The 23,852-nt window shown below is 38.6% G+C and overlaps 1 protein-coding gene across 4 annotated transcripts in view; it reads left to right on the top strand.

Moving 5' to 3' along the window:
• Positions 1–23,852, top strand: part of Chrdl1 (chordin like 1) — a 106,814-nt gene that overhangs the window by 65,063 nt on the left and 17,899 nt on the right. For 2 of the 4 annotated variants that reach the window (XM_021187904.2, XM_021187908.1), the window contains 3 exons: positions 714–856; positions 2,713–2,806; positions 16,617–16,684. In XM_021187904.2, coding sequence (XP_021043563.1) covers positions 714–856; positions 2,713–2,806; positions 16,617–16,684 — 305 coding nt within the window. Of the gene's footprint in view, positions 1–710; positions 857–2,712; positions 2,807–16,616; positions 16,685–23,852 lie in introns of all 4 variants that reach the window. The other 2 variants (XM_029534514.1, XM_029534513.1) reach the window with 1 other exon arrangement.

Below are 23,852 nucleotides of genomic sequence, written 5' to 3'. Positions count from 1 at the left end.
GTTTGCTATATGACCATAGTCCACAGACACACATTCAAGTAACATTCAAGTTGCAGATTAAGTGCTTTAGACATCAGGTGCCTTGAGAGGTCCACAGGGCTAGCTGGAGTCTTTGCACAACCTTGCAGAGAAAAGGAGAGGAGAGTTAAACCTTTATAGGCAAGGACTTCAACAGGTAGAAAAGAGTGAATTTAGAAGGCTGTCTCAGTGGAGGAATTAATAAGTAACAACCACAGAGACTAGTGGAAGTTAATGCAAATTCATGATAAACTATATAAAACATTATAAGTGATATTAATTCCAGACCAGTTACAACAGACAATAGATGATTCTTGTGAAGGCCTAAGAGAAGACTGAATACTAGTAGTATGGTAGTATGGACTCCTTTTAGGAAAGTCAATATCTTATCCATGCTGGACCTAGCGTGAGTTCCATCAAGGCAAGGCCTTGTCCTAATTTCTCTACTGTTTACGGTAGTGCTTGGCACATAACAAGTGTTCAATGAATTCTAAAGAAGACTAGATGGTCAGCTGTGATTTTTCTGTGGCTGTTTAAGCCTCTGGTGCAAGGATTGTGTTTTATCTCCCTCTGTGTAGTACTGCCCCACCTGCTGTCGAGAATTATGAAATTTGTAGCAGTGATGCCAATACTTGATATGTCTTGTTCGTTCGTTTGTTTGTTTGTTTCCCCCCCCCTCCACTCTGTTCCAGAAGACTCCTTACCACCAGTGAACAATAAGGTGACCAGCAAGTCATGCGAATACAATGGAACCACTTACCAACATGGAGAACTGTTCATAGCTGAAGGGCTCTTTCAGAACCGGCAACCCAATCAGTGCAGTCAGTGTAGCTGCTCGGTAAGAACCTGCCTCTCAATGACCCCGCCACTCTGTACCCAAAGAAGGAAATAGCTGCCTCTGCATCTGTGTTTTCATTGAAGCTGACACTAGAAGGTGTTTGAATAAAGATGAGTTGTGTTGAAATTGTAAGCCTCTCTGCCTGTCCAAGTTTGAACAACTGTCAAGGAGGTCCAAATCAGTTATAGTCAAGGCTTACAGCCATAAGAGTGCTAAAATGAGCAAAGGTGAACTGTTTGATTTAATCAGCATGGACATTTCCTAAGTGTTTATACCACCTAGCCCTTCACCTAAAGGATTCATAGCTATTGAAGTCATGGGGATGCCATAGGTACAACACTACTATTGTTCTAGGACCACTTGATCCAGTTTGCAAAAAAACTGGGCATCTCTTTGTTCCTATCCTATTTCTAGGGAACATCATCCTTGGAACATATCGATATTCTTTTCATCTTATTACTAATAAGTAGTCATTCCCAACTTTCTGCAATGAGAAAATTATGTCAGTGTCTGATCACAATGATTCCAATGCTCTGTCACTGTGTATGCTTTATAAATAAAGTCTAACAACAAAAATCCATTCCTAATTCAGTTCAGTACAGAGAACGTTAGAACAAACAATAAAATAGAGTACATATGTAGAATGAAGAACAAGAGGAACAATCAATGGATTCTTAGAGCTAGTGGACTCTGGGAATGAGGGCATCAGTTTTAAGGACATGGATTCTAATAGGTGACTCATTCTCCAGGGAATATTCCCTTATGCCTTTTAGTATATATGAATAGTAAAAATGGACTCAATGGCTTTAAAAAAAAAAAAAAGGACAAAACATTAGGAGGGGTTGGGATGGGAGTGAATTGGGGAGAGTTAGGGGGAAGTTGGATATGATCAAAATACATTAGATGCATGCATGAAATTCTCAGGGTTAGTAAAATAGTATGCTTTTAAGAAAATAAAGTATAAGAGAGTGAGGCTAGAAGATTGCCTCAAGTTTAAGAATAAGCTGAGCTATACAGAAAGAACTTGCTTCAAAAAAATGACAACAAAGGATAAAAATGAAACTGAAAGGAATTTAGAAACATCTTTACTAATCGGCAGAGGCAATAAACACTGGATAATTAAGGGAAATGGTAGAATCTCTTCCAGTTGGGATTTTTAGTGAAAACACGGTATAGGTATCTTAGTAATGTGGGAGAATATTATTGTGACACTGTTTCTCTAATGGCCTTTCTGGCCTTAGTAGCATGTGCATCCCAGGACAAACCACAAAGTTTAAGGGTTAGCCCTTAAATATTTAAAATGTAGAATTTTAGGAAACTGGATTCATTTAAATAACAGATATAACTCTGAAGTAAAATGGTTCCTCTCCTTTACTTAGCATGGGACTGAGTTCTGGAAACAAAAATACCCAGTCTTTTTGATTTTGAAAGAAGACTCTGCTGGATTTTTTAAATAGTGGCTCTAGCACAAAGTCTCACTTGCATCCACTCTCTACAGCCAGCTTGAGATATGACAAGGACCAAAAAAAAATAGTAAAACTAAGAGAAAGGAAGAAGATGGTGAGGGTTTCGAGGCTGGCCACATTCCTCCAGGAACACTGTTTCCTTGAGCCAGGTTACATAACAAAGATTGAGACCTCTTTGGAGAGTTCATCTCTTTCATTAAGAGATAGGAAGTGATAAATGAAATAGTGCACAGTGAAATGGAAGAGGAGTCTAAAACTAACTCTAAGAGAGAGAGAGAGAGCATTGCCATGTTCTGAGTCCCCACTATATCCCTGGTACTGAGGTAATTCCTGATAAACACTTAGCTCACATTATCTAGAAGTAATTCTCCCATTCCTTTTCCTTGGCAGGAGGGGAATGTGTACTGTGGTCTCAAGACTTGCCCCAAACTGGCCTGTGCATTCCCAGTCTCTGTTCCAGATTCTTGCTGCCGAGTATGCAGAGGTAAGTGTCCTACATTCCAAGGATCCGAATTCTGCCATCCTAAGTAGCAGGATTTAGGAAAGAGCAAAATATCTGTTCAGTCTCTCAGTCATTGTTTATAGAAATGCTCTCAAACTATATACCAAATGGACTCATCATCACCTCAAACTAGTCTTTTCTTCATTAGTGTCTATTTTGGGCCTTACAGTGGTACCATATTTCCTTTCTAGGCTCCTGGGCTCACACTCAATCAGCTTTAACTTGTCCTTTGTTGCCTCTTTTCAAATTACCAAATCTACCAACAGGCATTTCTAGTCCTTCCCAGTAGCAAAATTAATGTTTTCTTCTTTAGCTGCACACAGTCAGTGAATGTATTAAGCATCTCCTGTGTGCTAAATTAAAACTAAACCATGCCGAAGGCTATGCATATAATATATGCATATGAGATATTGCCAGACTGTTTATTATCTTTACATGAATTACAAAAAGGAACCCCATACTCAGGACAGTCTATTGTCATTTTCCAGAAAGTCCCTATACCTTTCGTTTTGACACCCTGGGTCAGGACACAACCTATGCAGCCATAGCAAAGATACGTTCTTTGCCCTTTCAGAGCTCATATTTCATCAGAGAAGGCAAAAATAAATAAATAAGCAAACAAATATTTACATACAGTATAAATATTATTAAGGTAACAAAAGAATATATTTTAAAATTCAGAGGTTTCGCTTTAGTTGTGAGTAAGGCACTGGATAGAGAATCTTGAAACACAAACATGAAAGATGAAAAGGAGCCACCTATGCAAAGAGCCTGGGGAAGAGAATTCCAGACAGTGATGAAAAATAGTTCTAAAGCCCCAGAAAAGGAAGTGGTTGGAGCATTCCAAGAGTCTGAGGAGCACTGAGGCTGGAATAAGGTAACTGTGGCTGAAACTGGCAAGAGATGAAATGGGGCTGAGGAGAAGAACAGAAGGACATGCAAGTTGTTAGTACATGGTCCCATTGCAAAGGGCTCAGTGGCTCTTTTATCCAGGTTGTAGTAAAGGGAGGCAATAGTATAGGAGGAGAGGCCTAAAAGGTTGGGAGAGTGACCTTTCCAACATGGAAGGAGGTCGCTTGCTCTGGGATCACAATGCAGAGTTGTTCTAAGTACAGCCTGTGGGATCATAATGCTTCCGTTTCAGCCCAGTATGGCTCTTTTCTAGCTGCCTGACCACCTTCAACCTGCCTAACAGTCTCTACAGTAAGAAAATATGGTTGTGGCATTTAAGTGGGATAATGGAAGAAGGGGTCTAGGGCAGTGTCTTGCATAATCTGAGGAATCAATGATGAAGAGTAGACAAATGTGATATGTATCTACCACATTGTTTTCAACTATGGAAGTACACTGGAATTGTCGTGGTGGTCTTAATCTCACACCAGAAGAAGGTAATTCTAATATGTGACCAGAGTTAAGAAGCACTGAATTAGAGGGAAAGTTTTTGTGATTTCCTTGATAAAGTAGATAGATGAGCCATATATCTTACTTCCATCTTAATTTTTCAGAAGGATGTCCTTAACTATGTTATACCTGTATTTAAAAGTCTTTATCCTTGCATATATCATACATACCAATATTTCTAACGTAATTCTAAGCACAATTCCTGGATTCTCCTGAGTTTGTACATTTGCCCTCTGCTCTGGTTGTCAATGTTTCCATCTCATGAGGACCATGTTGATTCACACCTGGACCACACCTCCAATGATGACCTTGAGGTAGAACTCAAGAGTCAGTATTTAAACCAATCCATCATTGTTTCTGCAGGGAAATTGTAGTGTATGGACCAGCACTTTGTTAAAATACTCCAAAGATCACTGAGGCCAGCCCTCAAGGAGAGTTTACTGTCTGCATTGTGCAACGACATTGAGCTTTCTGAAAGTCTAAAACCGAGATGAGTGGATATAAATGTAATCAACTTTAATATCTGATTTGTTGGTCCAGTAATTTTTCTGCTACCAGTGTATACTCATCCCTTGCAACATACTACTTTCCCAGTCCTTGTAAGTCAATGTGGATTTGATTACAGTCTAATTATATTTTTCACTTCAATAAGGTAATGCACCTTTCCCTACCTGTATCTCAGGGTGTGCACATGGGTGTGTACCTATGCATTGCCACAGTGTTGTTATTACATATGATTCAGAATATAGAAATTGAGATGTCATGCTCTTTCCTGTCCTTTGACCTTTATTCCCATTTAATTTTAATAAAGTCCAAAGTACAGTATGCACAGAGATGTGCATGAGGTTGATAATATAATCATCTGCTCATTCTAATTCCATCTTTAGGCCAAGATTATTTTATTTGAAAAAGGGATACAAAAAATATAAACTGTCGAACAATTAATAAAATAAAGACATTGTGAAATAGAGTTTATTTAATCAAAGAAGCTATATGCTGCAGCAAATGGGCTCTCAAGACAGAGGGACACGGATTTGACATTATAGGACCACCATCTACACAATTCCGTTGGACAAGACACTTAACCACCGAGAGCCTGGGCTCTCTCACCTGTGACAATGAAGGATGTGATATTCGCCACCCACAGTGGTTGTAAAGATTAACTGCAATGGCATAGAGTGCTAGGATAAGACCTCATAGAGAGTGATTGTTTAAGAAGTGGCAATTATCCTGAAGTTAAGTAGAACTGAGCCTTCTCGTGTTTGATAGATTTGCCTTTTATTTATTTAATCTATACAGACAGAGCTTTATTTCTAGTCCTTCTTGTGGGAACAGATCCTAGCACTGACTGTCTTCAATTCTGTTGTCATGATTTAAATTTTCCCTTTTAGTGAGTCCTCAGAAGCAGCAGATGAAAGCTCATTATTACTGATCATGTATTGTCCCTTCATATGCTTGACAATTCATTAAATTCTTCCTTTGGCATCTCTAGCCTAAATGCACCATTTTCTTTCATCTTTCTTTATAAAGACTAAATCCCCCACTTTTATAAAAATTGTTTTTTCTGTGCCTCCAATTTCTTTACATCTTTCAGTTGTATATAATGTGCTTGAAATGCCTTTGAAGTTCCCATTTCTGAAGCACCTAGTTATTTTTTTTCTGTTGAAATGATGTTTGTATAAAGGTGTATCTTGTAGAAGCATATTACTCACACAGCAGGGAACCCAGACACTTCTTCCTTATGCTGACCACCCTAACTGCAGGCCAAATACTGAAGGAAAAAAAACAACAACCATGTGAGTGCTGAACTTGCAAACCTTCATATAAAGGGCTCCATTGAAACAGCCTGTCTGCACTGTCACCAAACACTAATTCTCGCCTTTCTCCCTGGGTCAGATGGCAATCCCAGACTCAGATTGAATCTCAGCCCCAGCTTCAGTTGTTTAGACATGTCTGTGAGCCTGGGACAGTCAAGAGAGTGTTGGCAGGGTGTGTGTCATTGCTGGCACCTCAGCAAACCTCATCTGGACTGGAAGCATAGTGAAAACAGCCGCTAGAACCATAAGGGAAACTTTATCAGAAGAAAACATCTCTTCAGAGATTGTACTACAGCCATATATGGAGAAGGCAGACCTCAAACTAAACCCACACCCAGCTTTCCCCCCACCATTTATCATTTCGGCTTCCCGTCTCCTGCCTATGTTGCCAAGTCAAAGGGGAAGGCTATGTCCTTGGACCATGGACAAGGGAGAAGAATTTGGGATAAGCTGCTGAATGTATTCAAAGGCAATCATGTATTTTATACATTGTGCGGATATATAACACTTACTACGTACCGGGCAGTATGTAAGTGCTTAAGTGCTAAGTAACTCACTTGATCTGTACAACAGTAGTGGAAACTGGTTTCATTCCTATTCCACAGCTACAAAGTGGAGACTGAGACCCTAAGTGATCTTCCCCCCAGAGTAAGAGACTAAGAGGCAGAATCAAAAATCAAGCCTAGTCATTCCGATTCCAGTGCGTCAAATTAGTATCCACCACAAAAACTGTGGGGATACTTTTCTGCTTTCCTTACATCATTAAATGCTAGATTCTTCGCTTTCCCTGCAAAAGGAAAAGAGTTCTAAGAACAAGTTCAAAGCCTATTTTTGTCCGCCATTTTCTCTCTAGCACTAAAATAGGGCAAGGTGCATAGTAGTTACTTGACAGTGTTCTTGTGGATGAATGGAAGCAGATATCTGCAGCCAAGATTCTTTGAGTATGAAGAGAGAGATGGAGGAGATGAGAAAGTCCCCCCACCCAGTTGTGAAGTGAGTAGATTGAGACCTTACAGAGAAGGGTGGGCAATACCACTTCCTCTTAAGAGGATTTACCTACTCCATGTGTCCTATATGTTCCTTTTTCTCCTTTACTGTCTTGCACCAAGAGACGTTCTTGTCACAGTCCTGTAAATGTGTCGAAACAGTTAGTGAGCCATTTACTAATTTGGGACTCTGGAGTCAGCATGACTGGGTTCTCTTTTTTTGTTTGTTTGTTTGTTTCTCTTTGTTTAGTTTGTATCTTAGTCCCATGGATTCTTGCCCAAACCGTATAACTTACTATATATATCATATACCACCAAGGACAGGTGTTCTAAAAGTCAGTACCTGAAAGGAGGGAGGATTTGGTCCAGGGAGTAGGACTGGGATCCCTGGAGGAACTCCCTTCCATCAACTCCTGTGACTTTCAGGTCATTTGTGCACCCCAGGGTGAGAAAAGTGGAAAAACTGGTGAATCTTTTAATTTATGATGCCACGATGAAACTAGCACTGTGATCCATGCTGGCCCCCTCCACACCCTGTTGTTGTCCTACATTGTATGTGGTCCCTTATACTTTAATTAATTGTTACTTATTTGGGTAGGTGAATGAACAGGGTTGCTTGTTTTGTTTTTGTTTTTAAGCTTAAAAAGGAATGCACTGTATAGCTTAGGCTTGCCTCACATTTGTGATCCTCCCGCCTCGTTTATGCACCATCACACCTAGCTCTTTGAAGAGGTTTGTTAGTAAAGGCTTTAAAACAATCTGGTCCTTCCTTTGCCTGCAGCTCATCCCCATTTCATTGACAGGAACACACACTGAGACCCTGTGGCCCAAACTATGTCATTTTCCCTTGTGCCACATATCTCTCTTCCACTTTTCCCACCACAAGCTTTAAATGAACCTCTCTTTCACCTATTAGAATATAATCTTTTTTTTTTTTCAGGAGCAGAGCTGAAACCACTGATCTGGGGTTTTTTGAATAGTCTTTTTATTTATTACTTGGCAAATTCATCTAAAAATTTTTGTTCATAATCACCCTCTTTGCCCTCTTATCCTTCTCCTCCTGAAGCCCTTTTTTGCCACAATTCTCCCTCCTTACCCCTTGCTGAGCAATTATTGGCAGTTATTGAAACACCACTTCTAATAGCTGTGACTAGTGCATCAGGCATATTGACTTCCTTTAACTGTAGATCTTAGTCTGATCCCTACATGATGGTCTATCTTTTGTTTATACAACACAGTACTTGAGACAATGTCATTTCTAAAGTCAAGAGGTTTATCTTAGAATTCTAGAGGTTGGAAATTTGAGATTGGACTATGCTTTCTGTTAGGATATGGCCAAATCCTTTTCTATTCATGGAAAAAAAGTGTGATAGAAAACTGGTAGTTCCAGTATCAAGGAAGAGCACAGAGAAGCTGAGCTGCTTTTTTTTTCTCCTCATACAAGAGATCCAGTCTCCAAACACCACACTTTTCAACACCATCAGAACCAAATTTGTATGTAAGCTCTGACAGGGGTAAACATCTAAACTGTAGCAAAAGAGTTTAGCATTCAGAATAGTTCTTAGTTTCACGTGTGTTGTCTTCTAAATCAGGCACTTCTGTAAGTAAAGGACCATCTTTTCTTACCTGGTTCTCCCTAGCATAGTATTGGCTATCTAGCTTGTTGATGGGTTTCATAAAATCTAAGACAGGCACAATTACAAAAACTACAATTACAAATTCAGGTCCCATCAGCTTGCTCACTCCAAGTTCATTGCTCCAAAGTTTGTTTAGTTTTCAAAATGAAGGAAAAGCCAGGCATGGTGGCACCTGCCTTTAATCCTAGCACCCAAGAGGCAGAAAACAGGCTGATCTCTGTGAACTCTGAGTTCCAAGACAGCCAAAACTACAACATAGTGAGACCTTGTCTCAAACAAAACAAAACAAAACAAAACAAAACAAAACAAAACAAAACTGAACGGAAGGAAAAGGCTGGGATGTTAGCAGTATATCCAAACACAGAGCCTCCTGAATCAGTCTTGGGTTATTACTAATTTGGCCCAAAAGAAATGTCGTCGATGGAAAACATTAGTTGAAGAGCAAAATCTGAGCTGTGGCTGTAGCTCAGTGGTAGAGCACTGGCTTGGTGTGTGGACGTATCTAGGGTTTATCTCCAGCACTTTAAATTTTTTTGGAAGCTAAAACCCATGTTGTATAAGCAAAACTTTATGCCTGTTCACTAGCAGTTTTCAATTTCTCCTTCCAAAATGAGTAGGTAACACATCCCTTAACTATCATCTCTACAGTTAACAACGGGGACTCATACAGTCTTAAAAGGCATTCCATCTTAAGAGTTTGTACTGAAATAAAATCATTCTTTATTTAGTGTATTCTCATCTCTACTTGAAAACAATTGAAATAACACATTTTCAAGACTATACAGAAATCTGATCTTCTTAGCAGTGCATCACTTCCGGTCAGGAATATGCAAATATTAGAGATTTTTCCAGTGTTGCCTGCCCTTCCCTCACCCTCAACTCCCAACTAGAACCTTTACCTTCCATGGAAATTTTCTAGGTTGTTTTTGTTTCCTCTCCATTCTTTGTTCTCAGAATTCATCCCTCCATTATTATGAACTGTTTCAGGACCCCCATTCTTCTGACATCATGTTCCTTCTGGCATGTATCTCATTTCTGTGTTATTGCTTCCTTTGGACAGTAGATGGGATGCCATTGAATTTAGTAGTCAAGTATTCTAATTGGCCATCTGAGATATTCTGTTAGGGTCAATAACATCCCAATCCTTTTGTAGAGTTGTTTTTGTTTTTTTTTTTTTTTTGTATAGTTTTTTTTCCCCGCCGTGATTGTGTTAGTGTGGTTTTAAAAATGAAGAATTCCTAGTACAGTGTTTTATAGCAGTTATTTCTTTTTTTCTTTTTTTATTTAAATTATTTTAATTAGATACTCTCTTTATTTACATTTCAAATGCTATCCCGAAATTTCCCGATACCCTCCCCCCGCCCCTACTCCCCTACCCACCCACTCCCACTACTTGGTCCTGACCTTCCCCTGTGCTGGGTCATATAAAGTTTGCAAGACCAAAGGGCCTCTCTTCCCAATGATGGCCAATTAGGCCATCTTCTGCTACATGTGCAGCTAGAGACACCAGCTCAGGGGGTACTGGTTAGTTCACACAATAGTCACAGTTATTTCTTTATGGGTGGTTAAAGTCACTTTTTAGCCTCATTCTTTTTTAAAGTACTTTTAGACATCCTCTAGTTGTGGATGTGTCCATGGCTCACATTAGAATAGTGTCTATGAGCCTAGGTTCCAGTATTTACAGGAATCAGTCTGACCTCTTGGTCACCAACATGAGCAACTGGTAAGGAACTATGAAAGAACCTAAGCATGCTGATAAAATCTGAGCCATCTCCTGTCTCATATGTATGTATAGGTATGTGCATATGTATATAAGCCTCTATCTTGTGTATCTATGGCTGTGTGTCTGTGTATATATGTTCATGTCCAGAACCTTAGCATCTGATGTTCTAGAAACAAAATGTTCCTTTTTCTGTATGGGGCTAAAGTATCTCCTTATTAGGCTCTGCTTGCCCAGTTGATCTAAACTCTTTCTTCTGTTAAATATCTATACATTTGTAGGAGTTCCTGAAGCTTGTTTTTTTCCCCCACACTCACTCTGTCTCAGCTGTTTTTGAGGAGATGGAGGAAAAGTCAATGGAGAGAAAAGAATGGAGGAAAGATAATAGACAATGATCACATTGATAATTCCCATGTGCAAGGCACTGTTCCATTTTCTATATATGCTAACTTATTTATTCTTCAACAGCCTTCTGTTTTAATAATAAGGAAAATGGCACACAATGAGGTTGATGGATTTGTCCAAAGTCACACATGCAGAAAGATGGAAGGCTTGGGTGTGTAGCCAGACTGTGCAGTTCCACTCTGCTCTCTTAGGCATTTAATACATGCTGCCTTTCAACTTGAGGAAATGAAGCAACTTTGAGAGTTCTGTTAACTCTGAGACTACTGAGAAATGCAGTCTATGTGATGATTCTGTCTCTAGAGACTATATATGGTACTCTGGGAAGCCATGACCCCATTTTTTAATGACGAGTTTGGATATATTTAGCTACATCACCATTGAAAGACTAGAGTGTTGGTCATGCGCACCAGATCTTTACTGGTTGCTTTACCATATCAATGCCTCTGAAACTCAGCTCCAAATGGGTTCATGCTCACTATGTGGCTTTATGAAAGCATTGTTCATCTTTCTGGGTAATTGCCTTGCACATAGCAGGTAGAGTTCTCATAATTGCTTTCTCTGGACTTGAGCTTCCTTTTTCCCTCAATAGCTCTTTCACTATCTGCCACTGTTCAGCTGCTCTCAACTCATTCCTCTGAAAATCTGAAAATACCGCACCTGACCCTGATGATTCATTTCTTAATGATGAGTAGAGTGATTATATAATTCACGTCTACAACAGGCATTTCAGAAATCGAGAGATGAAGTCATAATAATTGTGCCTGACACATAAAAAGAGACAATAAAACTAGATTAGCCTAGCTATAATGGGCCTTATGACCATTGTACTTCTAACGTCCTAAGTGGTTCAGAAATGCCCACACACTGACATACTTTTCTGTTGGGGCTTATCTTCATGGGTCTATCAGAATCTCACTGTACATATAGTCTTTTGAGAGAGCAAAATTTGCTTCTTTGATCTACTCTAGCAAACCAGAGATTAATGGAATCCGTGTAAGTTATAAAGAGTCTGAGTTTAAACCTAGTTTTTGACCATTTTCTTTTTTAAAATCTTGTTTTTCATTTCTCCCATTACCAGAAAGCCGAGCTATTCCAGTCCATAGGGTACCACTCAGAGTATAATTGAGATTTGAATGAACAACACATGTAGATTTTAAGGTTAGATGAATATTGTTTGACATAGAGTACACTAGAGTTGTTTTTCATTTTTGTCTAAAAAATGGTTAAAATACATCTTATTTCTTCTCAGGATTCTCAATCCTTCTGTCTCCATTAGAATCACTGTTCTCTTTTTCAAAGTAGTGGTTGAAAGAAAAAAAAAACTCATATCACTCAAGACAAATTGTTCAGTGAAGTGGGAAAAAGAAGCAGGTTCTTTGGATATTCATGCCTATTTTCCCCATAATATTAGAGCTAAGATTCTAAATGAATATGCAGTATCTAGTTTTAGTAATTAGACACTAACTAGATAGCTAGTTTTAGACATACCAAGCATTAGCATCTAGAATAACCATTGCAGTATGCCAATGGTATCAGTTAGGTTACGTGAAGAGTTGACTAAAGTGATAAAAATTTAGGTTATATCATTCTGAAGATTTTTAAATATCAAAGGTGACAGAAATACTAGCAGTCTTTGATATATTTTATGGATGGATGGAAGGAAGGAAGGAAGGAAGGAAGGAAGGAAGGGAGGGAGGGAGGGAGGAAGAAATAGTGCATATAGTAAAGAGTTTCTGTCTCTCTGTCTCTGTCTGTCTGTCTGTCTGTCTGTCTGTCTGTCTCTCTCTCTCTCTCTCTCTCTCTCTCTCTCTCTCTCTCTCTGTGTGTGTGTGTGTGTGTGTGTGTGTGTCAGAAGTAATGACTTGAGTACTTTTGTAAGTGGGTAAGATACTTCATTTTATCCACATGTAACCATTTGCAAGTGCTCAGGCAGTGGCATGTTCATCTCACCCTGTTTTTACATGGGATTAATCTTCTGCTGCCATTCTTGACACTGCCTTAGCTCATTTGCTTTGTCATCTTTAAGTTTCTGCCTAGTTGTGACTGCATGCTTCTGTAATGCTTCTGCATTTTGACTGGATCATAAGTATTTTTAAAGGCTCTTTAATGAGAGGCCCTTTCAAAACTCCAGTACTTTTCAAAACTGAACTTTGGAGATGGCTAGGCTAGGAAACCACTTGTTTGCAAATATCAGTCAGGAAAATCCTTAAAAGTGAATTTGATGAAGAGAGCTGTGCTGTGATTTTTTTTCTTCTGTAATTTATTTTCTCTCTTCAGCTACTCAGATCTGGCTTGGAGCCATATCATGTAGCTTTATTACACTTCATTTTACCATTTTCTGGTAAATCCCTTTCTAGTTTCCAATCTCCTCTCTGGTCTTCCTTCATTTGGCTCAGACCCACCACTGCCAACTAAAACAGGGCAAAGAAATCTCAGTTTCTCCCTACTCAGTCACTGTCAAGAACATTGAACACACCTCTGCAGATTTTCAGGCTGACAATCTTTTCATTCTCTGCTTTCTTTTTCCACGGTCACATCAAGCACCAGGTCTCCCTTGGTCTTCAGTCATGGGACTGAGCTTCCCTCTCTGAGTAGTGTGCAAGGATGCAGAGCCTGTGACCCTTCACTATCAGAGCTGCTTCCTGCTGATACTCTGAAGTTGGAGTGACCCCAAGCTAGTCTACACTCTGATATCTGAAGAAGCTTCTTGGGGGTATCACGTGTACTAAAAGACCCTCTATCTAAAAATTAATAGCAGGTTGGAAAGTGAATTCTTCAACCTGTTTTTGATGCCCCCATGTACAACCTCTCTTTAACTTCAAAAACACCCTACTCTCACCTTCCTTCTCCTTTCAATCCCCTTCTCTCCAATTACCAGACCCTTATTTTCCCAATCTGAAATTTGTCTTCAAACCATGCCTGCTTACTTCCTCCAGTGTGCAGCTTGTTGTTTCCAAAGTGCTGCTTCTTTGCAAATGTCATTTATTTCAACTGAGGTGTTCTGTCCATGTCAGTGTCCCTGTGTCCCTGTAAACACTCTTAACCCACCTATAAATATTGGGACATAGTTCATTTAAGATGCTTTTTTATGATTCCATCTGACTTGTTCATCTTCCCACTCATTATGACCTACGCTGTTTTTCTAGCTGCTGATCTTCATATGTTTTTCAACTGTATCTTAAACTGATGTCCAGTCACTTCCAAATGCAGCATGAACATCTTAAGGGCAAGGGCCTGGCATGATTTCTCTCAGTTGCCATAGTATCAGTCTTTCCACTTGTTCAGCATTCAAGGCGTGTAATTTGACTCTTCAGTATTATTTCCAGTCATACCTAACTCTCACTGCAGTCAGCCAGAGATTCCACATGGATCTTCATATAATCTTTGTCTATCTTCCTGTATTCTGCATCCACACAGGAAGAAAGTTGTTCTCCCAGCCCATACTTAATTTGGTATTTTTATTGAAGTTCAGTTACATGTTAAGCCACTGACTGATATGCACTCAACAATATAGCAGCTGTTTCAGCCCAGTTATTTTGAAATTCCTATATGCATCCAACTCGATTGATGAGTTCATCAAAACTTAAATTACTGGCCCTCAGCCCATATTTTCTGATTCAGTAGGTCTGGGGTGGAATCCAAACTTTTGAGTGTCTAACAAATTCCCAGATGCTGACAAGACCATACTTTGCAAAGTAGTGACAAAGAAGATACAAAAATAACCTGAGACACAATCTCTCATTTTAAGTATCTTACAGTTTATCCATGAAGGACCAAGAAGCATTTAGCAGTCAAAAATATTTATAATGATTTCTTATTCATTCGTGTAGAAAAAGCTGAATGAATGCTATGTAGTAATTGCTATTGTCAGTACTGATGTTACATCAATGATCAGGGTATGCAAAAATCTTGATTTTCATTGTGGAATTATAATGGGAGAAAACAGAAAGTGAACAAAATATTTAAAATGTAAGGCACTTCCAAGTTCTTTGGAGAAAAAAAGTGAATAAGAAATATCAGGGGGTTTAGAGGTTTCCCAGTCCCATCACTTGATGGTGATGCAGTCACAAATGACTAAAGGTAAACCATACTCTTATAGGATGAACACAATTGTTCAGGAATGCTGACTGCAGTTTGGGTGTTAATTTCCATGAACATTGGTTAACTAGGAATACCTATTTCTACTCTCTGAGCTTTGGTTTCTCCATCTGTTCCTTGTAACACATGGAAAATTGGTGTCTGAAGTTCTCTACATTTCTAAAGGTGTAGGATACTAAGTAAATGATCTAGGAACTGTAGGTTAAGCCCGTAATCTTAGCATGTGCAAGCCTAACATAGGAGGCTATCAAAACAATCTTCAAGCCTTTTACAGTGCTTGAAAAAGATATATAATGTTCCTCACTAGTACTATAATATATTGAATGAGTTAACATGTTATGATGTAGTTCCAAGATTTTAAAAGCCTGAGAGATAAATTATAACAAACAAAAACTCTGCTTTTTCCATATTCTGTGTTATCTTATTCAATAGCTGGTTGGTGTTTAGCATAATATATATTAAATACACATTATCCACGCACACATACTTATATATATGCTTGAATGGTCATAAGTAACCAAAGCTCCTTGAAAAATTATCCAATTTGCTTTATGTTAATCAACTAATGAATATCTATATCTTTTGTATGCTGTGTTTCACAAAACCTTAATGTAACATCTTTCTCTTAAAAATACATACTCTTAGTTGGGGGGGGGGGATGTTTTCCTGTACTTCCAGGACTTAAGGCAGAGAAAGTATCATGAGCTCCAGAACAACCTGAGCTATGTAGTGAGTTCCAGCTTAGCCACAACTACATAGAAAGATCCTGCCTTAAAATAAAACAGCAGCTCTTCTGGAAGAATTTAGTAATAGGGAGTTACTGTGCAAAGAATGGGTCCTATACACCTAGAGAAAGGTGTCTCAGATCAACATAAAAGACAATGCTATGCCATTTTATTACTATAGCTCTATAATATAGCTTGAAATGTGGCATGATAAGTCCCCTTCTGCATTACTCTTTTTATTTAGGATTAGGCTTCCATGTGAGTTTTAGAATTTTCCCTGCCTATCTATCTGTGTACATGTTGGTGTTTTGTGTGTGCGTGTGTGTGTGTGTGTGTATGTGTGTGTGTGTGTGTGTGTGTGTGTGTGACAATAATAACGAAAGAAAGGACTTCATGAATTTGATAGCAAATGAGGAAGGACACTGGAGAAATCAGAGGGGAAGGGAAAAGTGGAAATGCTGTAAGTAGAGCTCTCATATATAAATGTCTAAAGAAATATAAAAAAATAAAAGACAGCACTTTGGATATTTCTTGCGTTATATACTCTAATCATAGCAGTTTACTTTTACTTTCAAATCAATTCATAGCTTCTCAGAGACATAATGGTGAACTTAAGTCTTGACCAATGAGCATTTCAAAACTCACTGTAAACACAAGTTAAATACGATCTGCAAAATACTTAACTGTCACTAGAATAAAGTAAGCAAAAGCAATGATGATGGCTGTATGAAGGTGAAAAGGTATTGTTTCCCCTTTTATAGTCCAAGTTCTGGATAATGTTACCAGTTGATCTATTTAGAAAATGAAAACTTTCTTCTGAGTTGTTTTGAATCATGAGGCCCACCCAGAGAAATTGTCTAGTGCTGTTTCTTGAAGGGTAGCCAGAAGAGCTAAAATGCCTTGAGAACGTTAGAAACATGGCTCCAAAAAAATGTGGCTGCATCAAAATGATCTTTTTTTCCTTCCATGTATGTGTGATTCTCTATTTCTTTTTAATAAACAGGGGATGGAGAATTATCGTGGGAACATTCGGATGGTGATATCTTCCGGCAACCTGCCAACAGAGAAGCAGTAAGTTTGATGAGCTCCAACATTTCCACACTCAACAGTAGCTGGCCAAACTTTGCTTGCCCCATAGCTATTAGTCTGTCAAATCCAAAAGAAGACCCATTTCTACCATCAATTTTCTCCCTCCTTGGAAAAATTAAATGATGTTATCGCTAACTTGTAAACATTTATCGTTGGTAATTGGGGCACGAACAGGAACACAATGCAGCCGTGACCTTCTGTCTAGGTCTGAAGTTGGGACTCTCTTAGAATGAACCTGACAAGTCTGTACATTCTGAGGAAGGCAATCACCATGACTGTTCTCAGCAATGAAGACTTTCTGTGGCATTTTAACATAGTCCACTTTATCCTTTTGGTCAGATTCCTTAGAAAACTGAGACATCTTAGGTCATGTAGATGAAAGAAAAGAAAAACTGTGGGCCAGATTCTTCTCCCCTTTCCCCTTATTTCTGTTAGTACAAATCTCAGAATAAGTTGGAGAAAAAAAAATATATATGTATATATATATATATATATATATATATATATATATATATCTCACATTGTATTATAATATAGTATAATGATGGGTATATTATCTATTATATTTAATATTTTCATGTATATTACTATATATAGTAATAGTGTATGTTTAATCAATTAAGAAAATATACCATCTCTAAGAATGACTGTCTAAGAAGAGTTACTCAGACACGTTAAAATTTGAAAAGAAAATGTTCTAGCTCAAAGAATGAATCACATTAAGGAACTTATAAAAGTTTTTCCAATGTACAATGGTGTTTGTCATTGTACACAAACAGGTGTTCACTGAAACCCCTATGTAAGAACTATTTTCAAAACCCATTACAGCATTGTTTACATAAGTTTAACTCAAATGAACATAAATATTTATCAGTGTATGGTTGGCTACATACACCTAATTATTGGTATATAATAACATTGTTAGTAAAAATATAACACAGTTTGACAAGATGGCTCAGCAGGCCTTGGCTGCCAAACATGAGTTCTATCCTCAAGATCCACATGGTGAAAGGAGAGAACCAACTTAAGTGTTCCTGTAATCTCCACACACAAACATACCATTGTACATGTGTGAACACACACATATTAAATAAGTAATAAGTAATAATTTTAAAAGCTTTATCTAAATGTAGGATAACAGAAAGAAAAAACTCAGATATAATAAAATAAATGTAAAATTTGTATGTGCTTTTTAAAAATGTATACATGAGAACTATCTGAAAGTGTATATATCAATATGATAAGAATAGTAATAAAGGGATAGAAATATACATGAGGAAAAGCAGAATTTAACTTCTTTATCTTCTTGCTATTTCATGTTTTTCCATAGTATTAATTCGCTTTATAATAAATAAAATTAAGTGATTTTATAAAACCTTAGAAACTGGAAACAAGACACTAGGTTAAGTAATTATAAAGCAGTCTATTTTCATAACTAGAGAGGGCATGATGAAGGAATTCACAAAAGTTGCTATTGAGTGACAGTTGAAAACATCACCATGTCACTTAGGTTATGCTTCACTGTCATCACAGTGTCTAGTTCTGACTTGCACAGCACATCTTGCCAACATCATACCAAAAGCTTCAGCAATGATAGGACATAGTTTTGCTTTGCTTTATTACTTGGTGCTATTGCTTTCTAAATATTGCTATTTTAGATTTAGTGTAGAATTGTGGAGAGGTAGAAACCAGTGCATTGGGCATCTCACAAAAACAATATTTGTCCCACAAGAGAGACTTACTTCTCACATTCAGGGAAAATTTTTTTTATCCATCACACTCTGTGGGACTTAGAGAAAGATGCTATACAGATCCTAACAAGTCATGGTCGCAGTCTCAGTCTTTTGTGTTGTGGTTTCCTCTTCTCTTCAGCCCAGGTTTTTGTTTTTTATAAGAAGTTGGGAGCAACTACGTTAGTGGCTGTCACTAAATGTCATTCAAAACTTTAGTCCCAGTAACATTATTCTGCTTGACTTCCACAGTAAGCACTGAAACCCCTTTAGCAGTATTGCTGGTAGATGTTATTCATTTTCTTTCCTTCTTTTATTCCATGTATGCTACTCAGAATCTCTATATCTTGTCTATCAGCTTCACTATTCCTTCTAAACTTCAATAAGGGATGACTCAATCTAGGATTGTAGCAAGAAGAGCAAACATTTGGCATTGGTAGACCACAGTGGCCAGATGGTTCCACTTTATTATGAGTAAAGATTTTCCTCTGTTCTGAGGGGGATTGTTATTGTGGAATATGATTTGAATAACACATAGCATCTGTAGTAATGGAAAACTATGTACCTGGCACATAGTAGACACCCAATAAATATACATGTGTTGAGCGAACCGGTATATAAGATAGAATAAAATATGTGTGAAGATCAACTCTGAGTTTTACTCCCCATTAAATTTACCATTAGGCCAGTGAAATGTTTGGTATATGCCTTAATTGGGGTTACCATTTGTATAATGAAGCATCATGACCAAAGCAATTTTGATGATGAAAAGTTTTATTTCACTTACACACTTACAGGTAACAGTCCATCAGTGAAGTAAGTCAAGGCTAGAACTCAAACAGGCCAGCAACCTGGAGTCAGGACCTGATGCCATAGAGGGGTGCTGCTTACTGGCTTTCTCCCCATTGCTTGCTCAGTCTGCTTTTTATAGAACCCAGGAGCAGCATCCCAGAGATGATACCACACAATTGGCTGGACCCTCCCTCATCAATCATTAGTTAAGAAAATACCCTATAGGCTTGTGTACATCCTGGTCTTGTAGAGGCTTTTTTTTCCAGTTGAGGTTCCCTCATCTCCAGTGACTCTAGCTTGTGTCTAGTTGACATAAAACTAGTTAGTACTGCATTGAAACAACATGAAACAGATAAAAATCTACATGTCAGTTGCTGCCTGTTCCCTGGACTTCCTGCTGCCCGACCCCTACTTGCCCTTGGGGATTGGAGGTGGGGTGGCATAGAATCAATGGCACAGACTCCAGGAGCTGCAGCAAGCTCATCTGAACACTGCTGCAAGCTCCTTTAATACCTTCCACCTGCACCCAATTGGTCCCAAGAAAGCATCTCTTGTAAACAGCAGTTCCCGATTGGCTGGCACTCTCTGTGTTAAGCAACCCTTGGTCTCTCAGGGAGTCCTCAGTTAGGTTCTGCTGAAGGAGATCCTTTTGTGGCTGCATGGCCTGTGGCATTTATGCACAGACAGCCGCACTGTTCTGCCTACAGTCAGTCACACTGTCAGGAAAAATTGTCAACATGTCTATTCTAACTTAATAGAATTTTACTAAAAGAGATTGACTTTGATCCTCTTTAATTTTAATGTATGATGTTCTCATTTTTTAATTTGTATAATATAGCTAATTTAATTTTTTTTAATGTTTTGGAAAAGACATTGGCTAAAAAGTTCTTCTAGATGGCAAGGGTCTGTAGGTTGATAGTGACTAAGATATAATTATTTTGATTATGTGGGTTAGCATACATTCTGATGACACTTTTCAACCCAAAATTTCTTTATAGCTACAGATAATTATACTTGCAATTATGAGAGATAATACAGAGAAATCCGATGTGTCCTTTGCCCAGTTTCATCCAAAGGTAATATCTCACAAATCCATAAGAGAACATTTAGAACCAAAAATAATCATTGAAGATTCTTTTTGGACCCTAAAGTTTTTCATTTCTACCAATACAATCATTATTCCATTTTAAAGATTCATTTGTAGTTTCAATTATGTGTATTTATAAATACATTATATACATACATACATACATACAGGAAGGAGCATGCATAGGTGCTATACCCATGAAGCGAAAAGAAGTTATCAGATATAGACATAGATTTACAAATGTTTGTGAGACACCAAACACAGGAGCTGGGAAACCAAATTAGATCTTCTGGAAGAGCAATATATTTTCTTAACTGCAGAGCCATCTCTTCAGCACCCCCACACCATTATCCTTTCTTTAAAAATTCACTAATACATAAAATTTTATCAGTTATTGGAGTACCATGTAGTGTTTCAATAATGCATGCACTGTTTAATGTTTAAATCATGTTAACCATATCTATCTCCTCATTTATTTTTTCCATTTTTTATTTATTATTATTTTCTTTATTTACATTTCAAATGCTATCCCGAAAGTTCCCTATACCCTACCCCTGCCCCTGCTCCCCTACCCACCCACTCCCACTACTTGGCCCTGGCCTTCCCTGTGCTGGGTCATATAAAGTTTACAAGACCAAGGGGCCTCTCTTCCCATTGATGGCCGATTAAGCCATCTTCTGCTACATATGCAGCTAGAGACTCGAGCTCAGGGGGTACTGGTTAGTTCACATTGTTGTTGCACCTATAGGGTTGCAGCCCCCTACAACTCCTTGGGTACTTTCTCTAGCTCCTCCATTGGGGGCCCTGTGTTCCATCCAATAGCTGACTGTGGGCATCCACTTCTGTGTTTGCCAGGCACTGGCATAGCCTCACAAGTGGCCGCTATATCAGGGTCCCTTCAGCAGAATCTTGCTGGCATGTGCATTAGTATCTGGGTTTGGTGGCTGATGATGGGATGGATTCCCGGATGGGGTAGTCTCTGGATAGTTCATCCTTTCATCTTAGCTCTAAATTTTGTCTCTGTACCTGTATCCTTTCATGGGTATTTTGTTCCTTATTCTAAGGAGGAATGAAGTATCCACACAATGGTCATCCTTCTTGGTTTTCCTGTGTTTTGCAAAATGTATTTTGGGTATTCTAAGTTTCTGGGCTAAAATCCACTTATCAGTGAGTGCATATCTAGTGACTTCTTTTGTGATTGGGTTACCTCACTAAGGATGATATCCTCCAGATACATCCATTTGCCCAAGAATTTCATAAATTCATTTTTTTAATAGCTGAGTAGTACTCCATTGTGTAAATGTACCACGGTTTCTGTATCCATTCCTCTATTGAGGGACATCTGGGTTCTTTCCAGCTTCTGGCTATTATAAATAAGGCTGCTATGAACATAGTGGAGCATGTGTCCTTATTACCAGTTGGAAGATCTTCTGGGTATATGCCCAGAAGAGGTATTGTTGGGTCCTCCGGTAGTACTATGTCCAATTTTCTGAGGAACCGCCAGACTGATTTCCAGAGTGGTTGTACAAACTTGCAATCTCACCAGCAATGGAGGAGTGTTTCTCTTTCTGCACAATCTTGCCAGCATCTGCTGTCACCTGAGTTTTTAATCTTAGCCATTCTGACTGCTGTGCTATCTCCTCATTTATAATCTGTAGTCAACACCTTTAAAATTCTTTCTCCTAGATAAGTGCAATATGTACTTCATTATTGGTGCATATAATCAGTAGTGTGCCAAATCTTCTTGCCACTGTCTAAGTAAGACTTAGGGCTCATCTTTGCCCCCATCCCTTCCTCCTTCCCCCTGGTAACACATTCTACATTCGATATGCTTTTTAGATTCCTTATATGAGTGAGACCATGTGAACTCCTCATACTTTAAAGACAAGAGCAAGGAAGGGGGGGTCTGGGAAAGGGTCTGCAGTGGAGGAGTTTTTTCAAATGGAAACAAAACAAAACAAAACAAAACAAAAAAAAAACTCTTCTAGAATGACCTCAAAAGTTGAACAGTGTTTTCAGACCTTCAAGTTAGTAAATCAGAAGTACCAAAATACTGAGCAAAACACACTTCTAGCAAACATTTTTTTTGCCTTTCTTCTCCTCTCAAGAAGCCTTATTATAACTAATTTTTAAGATAAGCTCCAATTTCACTTACAATTCCAAGGTTTTGATGCCTTTTCTTTTATGCTCCAGTTTATGAGGTCAGACTGGCTCCTGGACATTTTTTTTTATTTGGTCAGAGGATAGACTCCAAAACAGCCATTCTACACACTGTGAAGATTCTATGTAGGAAGATACATGGATATTTGCACACAATAACAGTGAAAACCGAGTCCATCAATGTGAAAGAGAACAAGGAAGGTTAGGGGGAGGAAAGGGAAGGGAGAAATGCTACAAATACATTCTCAACAATGATAAAAAGTAGAAACATTCACACACCATCATCCTACCTCTTGCCCCAAATAGAAAACTCTTGGTTTATGATTCCCTACCTTGTGGTCAAATTAGATGTGTCTGTAGAAAGTATAAAATTCCTGATGCCCAGGCCTTATCTCAGATCAGTTATATCAGAATCTCTAGGGATGAAAACCAGTTCCTGGCATTTTTCACAGCTCCTTGGGTAATCTTTCCATGCCGTCATGGTAGAGTTCTGTTTGTATATGCTGTTCTAAACACTATAGCTGAAGGTCTTCCTGCTTGGAATAGCTTTCAGCTATTCTTCTCTCTCCTCTTTCTACTTCTTTTCTTCTTTCTTCCTATCTCTCTTCTAAATGCTCCCACTCCATCCTTAAAGTCTCAACCTCTCATTCCGAACAAATTCTCTTTACTTTCTGTCCTCCACAAGAGGGATTAGTTCTCTTTATGCCGTGACAAATAGTGGACAGAAGCTACTTAGAGGGAAAGATTGACACAAAGTCTCAGGACATATCAGTCTACCGTGGTACAAAAGGCATGGTGACTGGTGGGGGGGGATCAACTTGTAGCACTGTGAACAGTGATTGAAGCTCTTCATAGGGTATGGTCACACCAAGATGTAGAGAACCGGACTAGAACAGGAGGCAATTGGCCTATGTCTAGTGACCTACCTCAAACAGACAGATCTTACATCTCAAAAGTTCTACAATCTCTCCAAAAAGTAACACCAGGCAAGGGCCAAATGTGCAGGCAAGACTATGAAGACATTTCAGACTTACGATGAATGTGTACAGCCGAGTAGTCTACAATAGGCCCTCTGCTCAAAATCTTGATGCTTCTGGTTTTGCTCTTTGTTTGCAGCCATTGTCCATACTACTCTCCCAGTGCTAAAGAACAGCTTTGCGTTTTGTGCATTTTTGTTACCATTGCCAGTCAGAGAACATCATGTACTTGCAACTTTTCTCAGGTCACTCACTGACCCTCTCTAATTGTGTTGCTGTTGAACACCCTTCTTTCGGCAGCAGCAGAACACCCACCAAGCAAACTTCCTTCTTCATGTTTCTTTGGCAAAATGTTGTCAAACAACAGGAGGGAAAGAACAGCCTGTAATGGCCTTTGTGAAATG

This window comes from Mus pahari, chromosome X (genome assembly GCF_900095145.1).
Source record: "Mus pahari chromosome X, PAHARI_EIJ_v1.1, whole genome shotgun sequence".
Lineage (NCBI taxonomy): Eukaryota > Metazoa > Chordata > Mammalia > Rodentia > Muridae > Mus > Mus pahari.
This window is presented reverse-complemented; position numbering and strand designations above follow the sequence as displayed.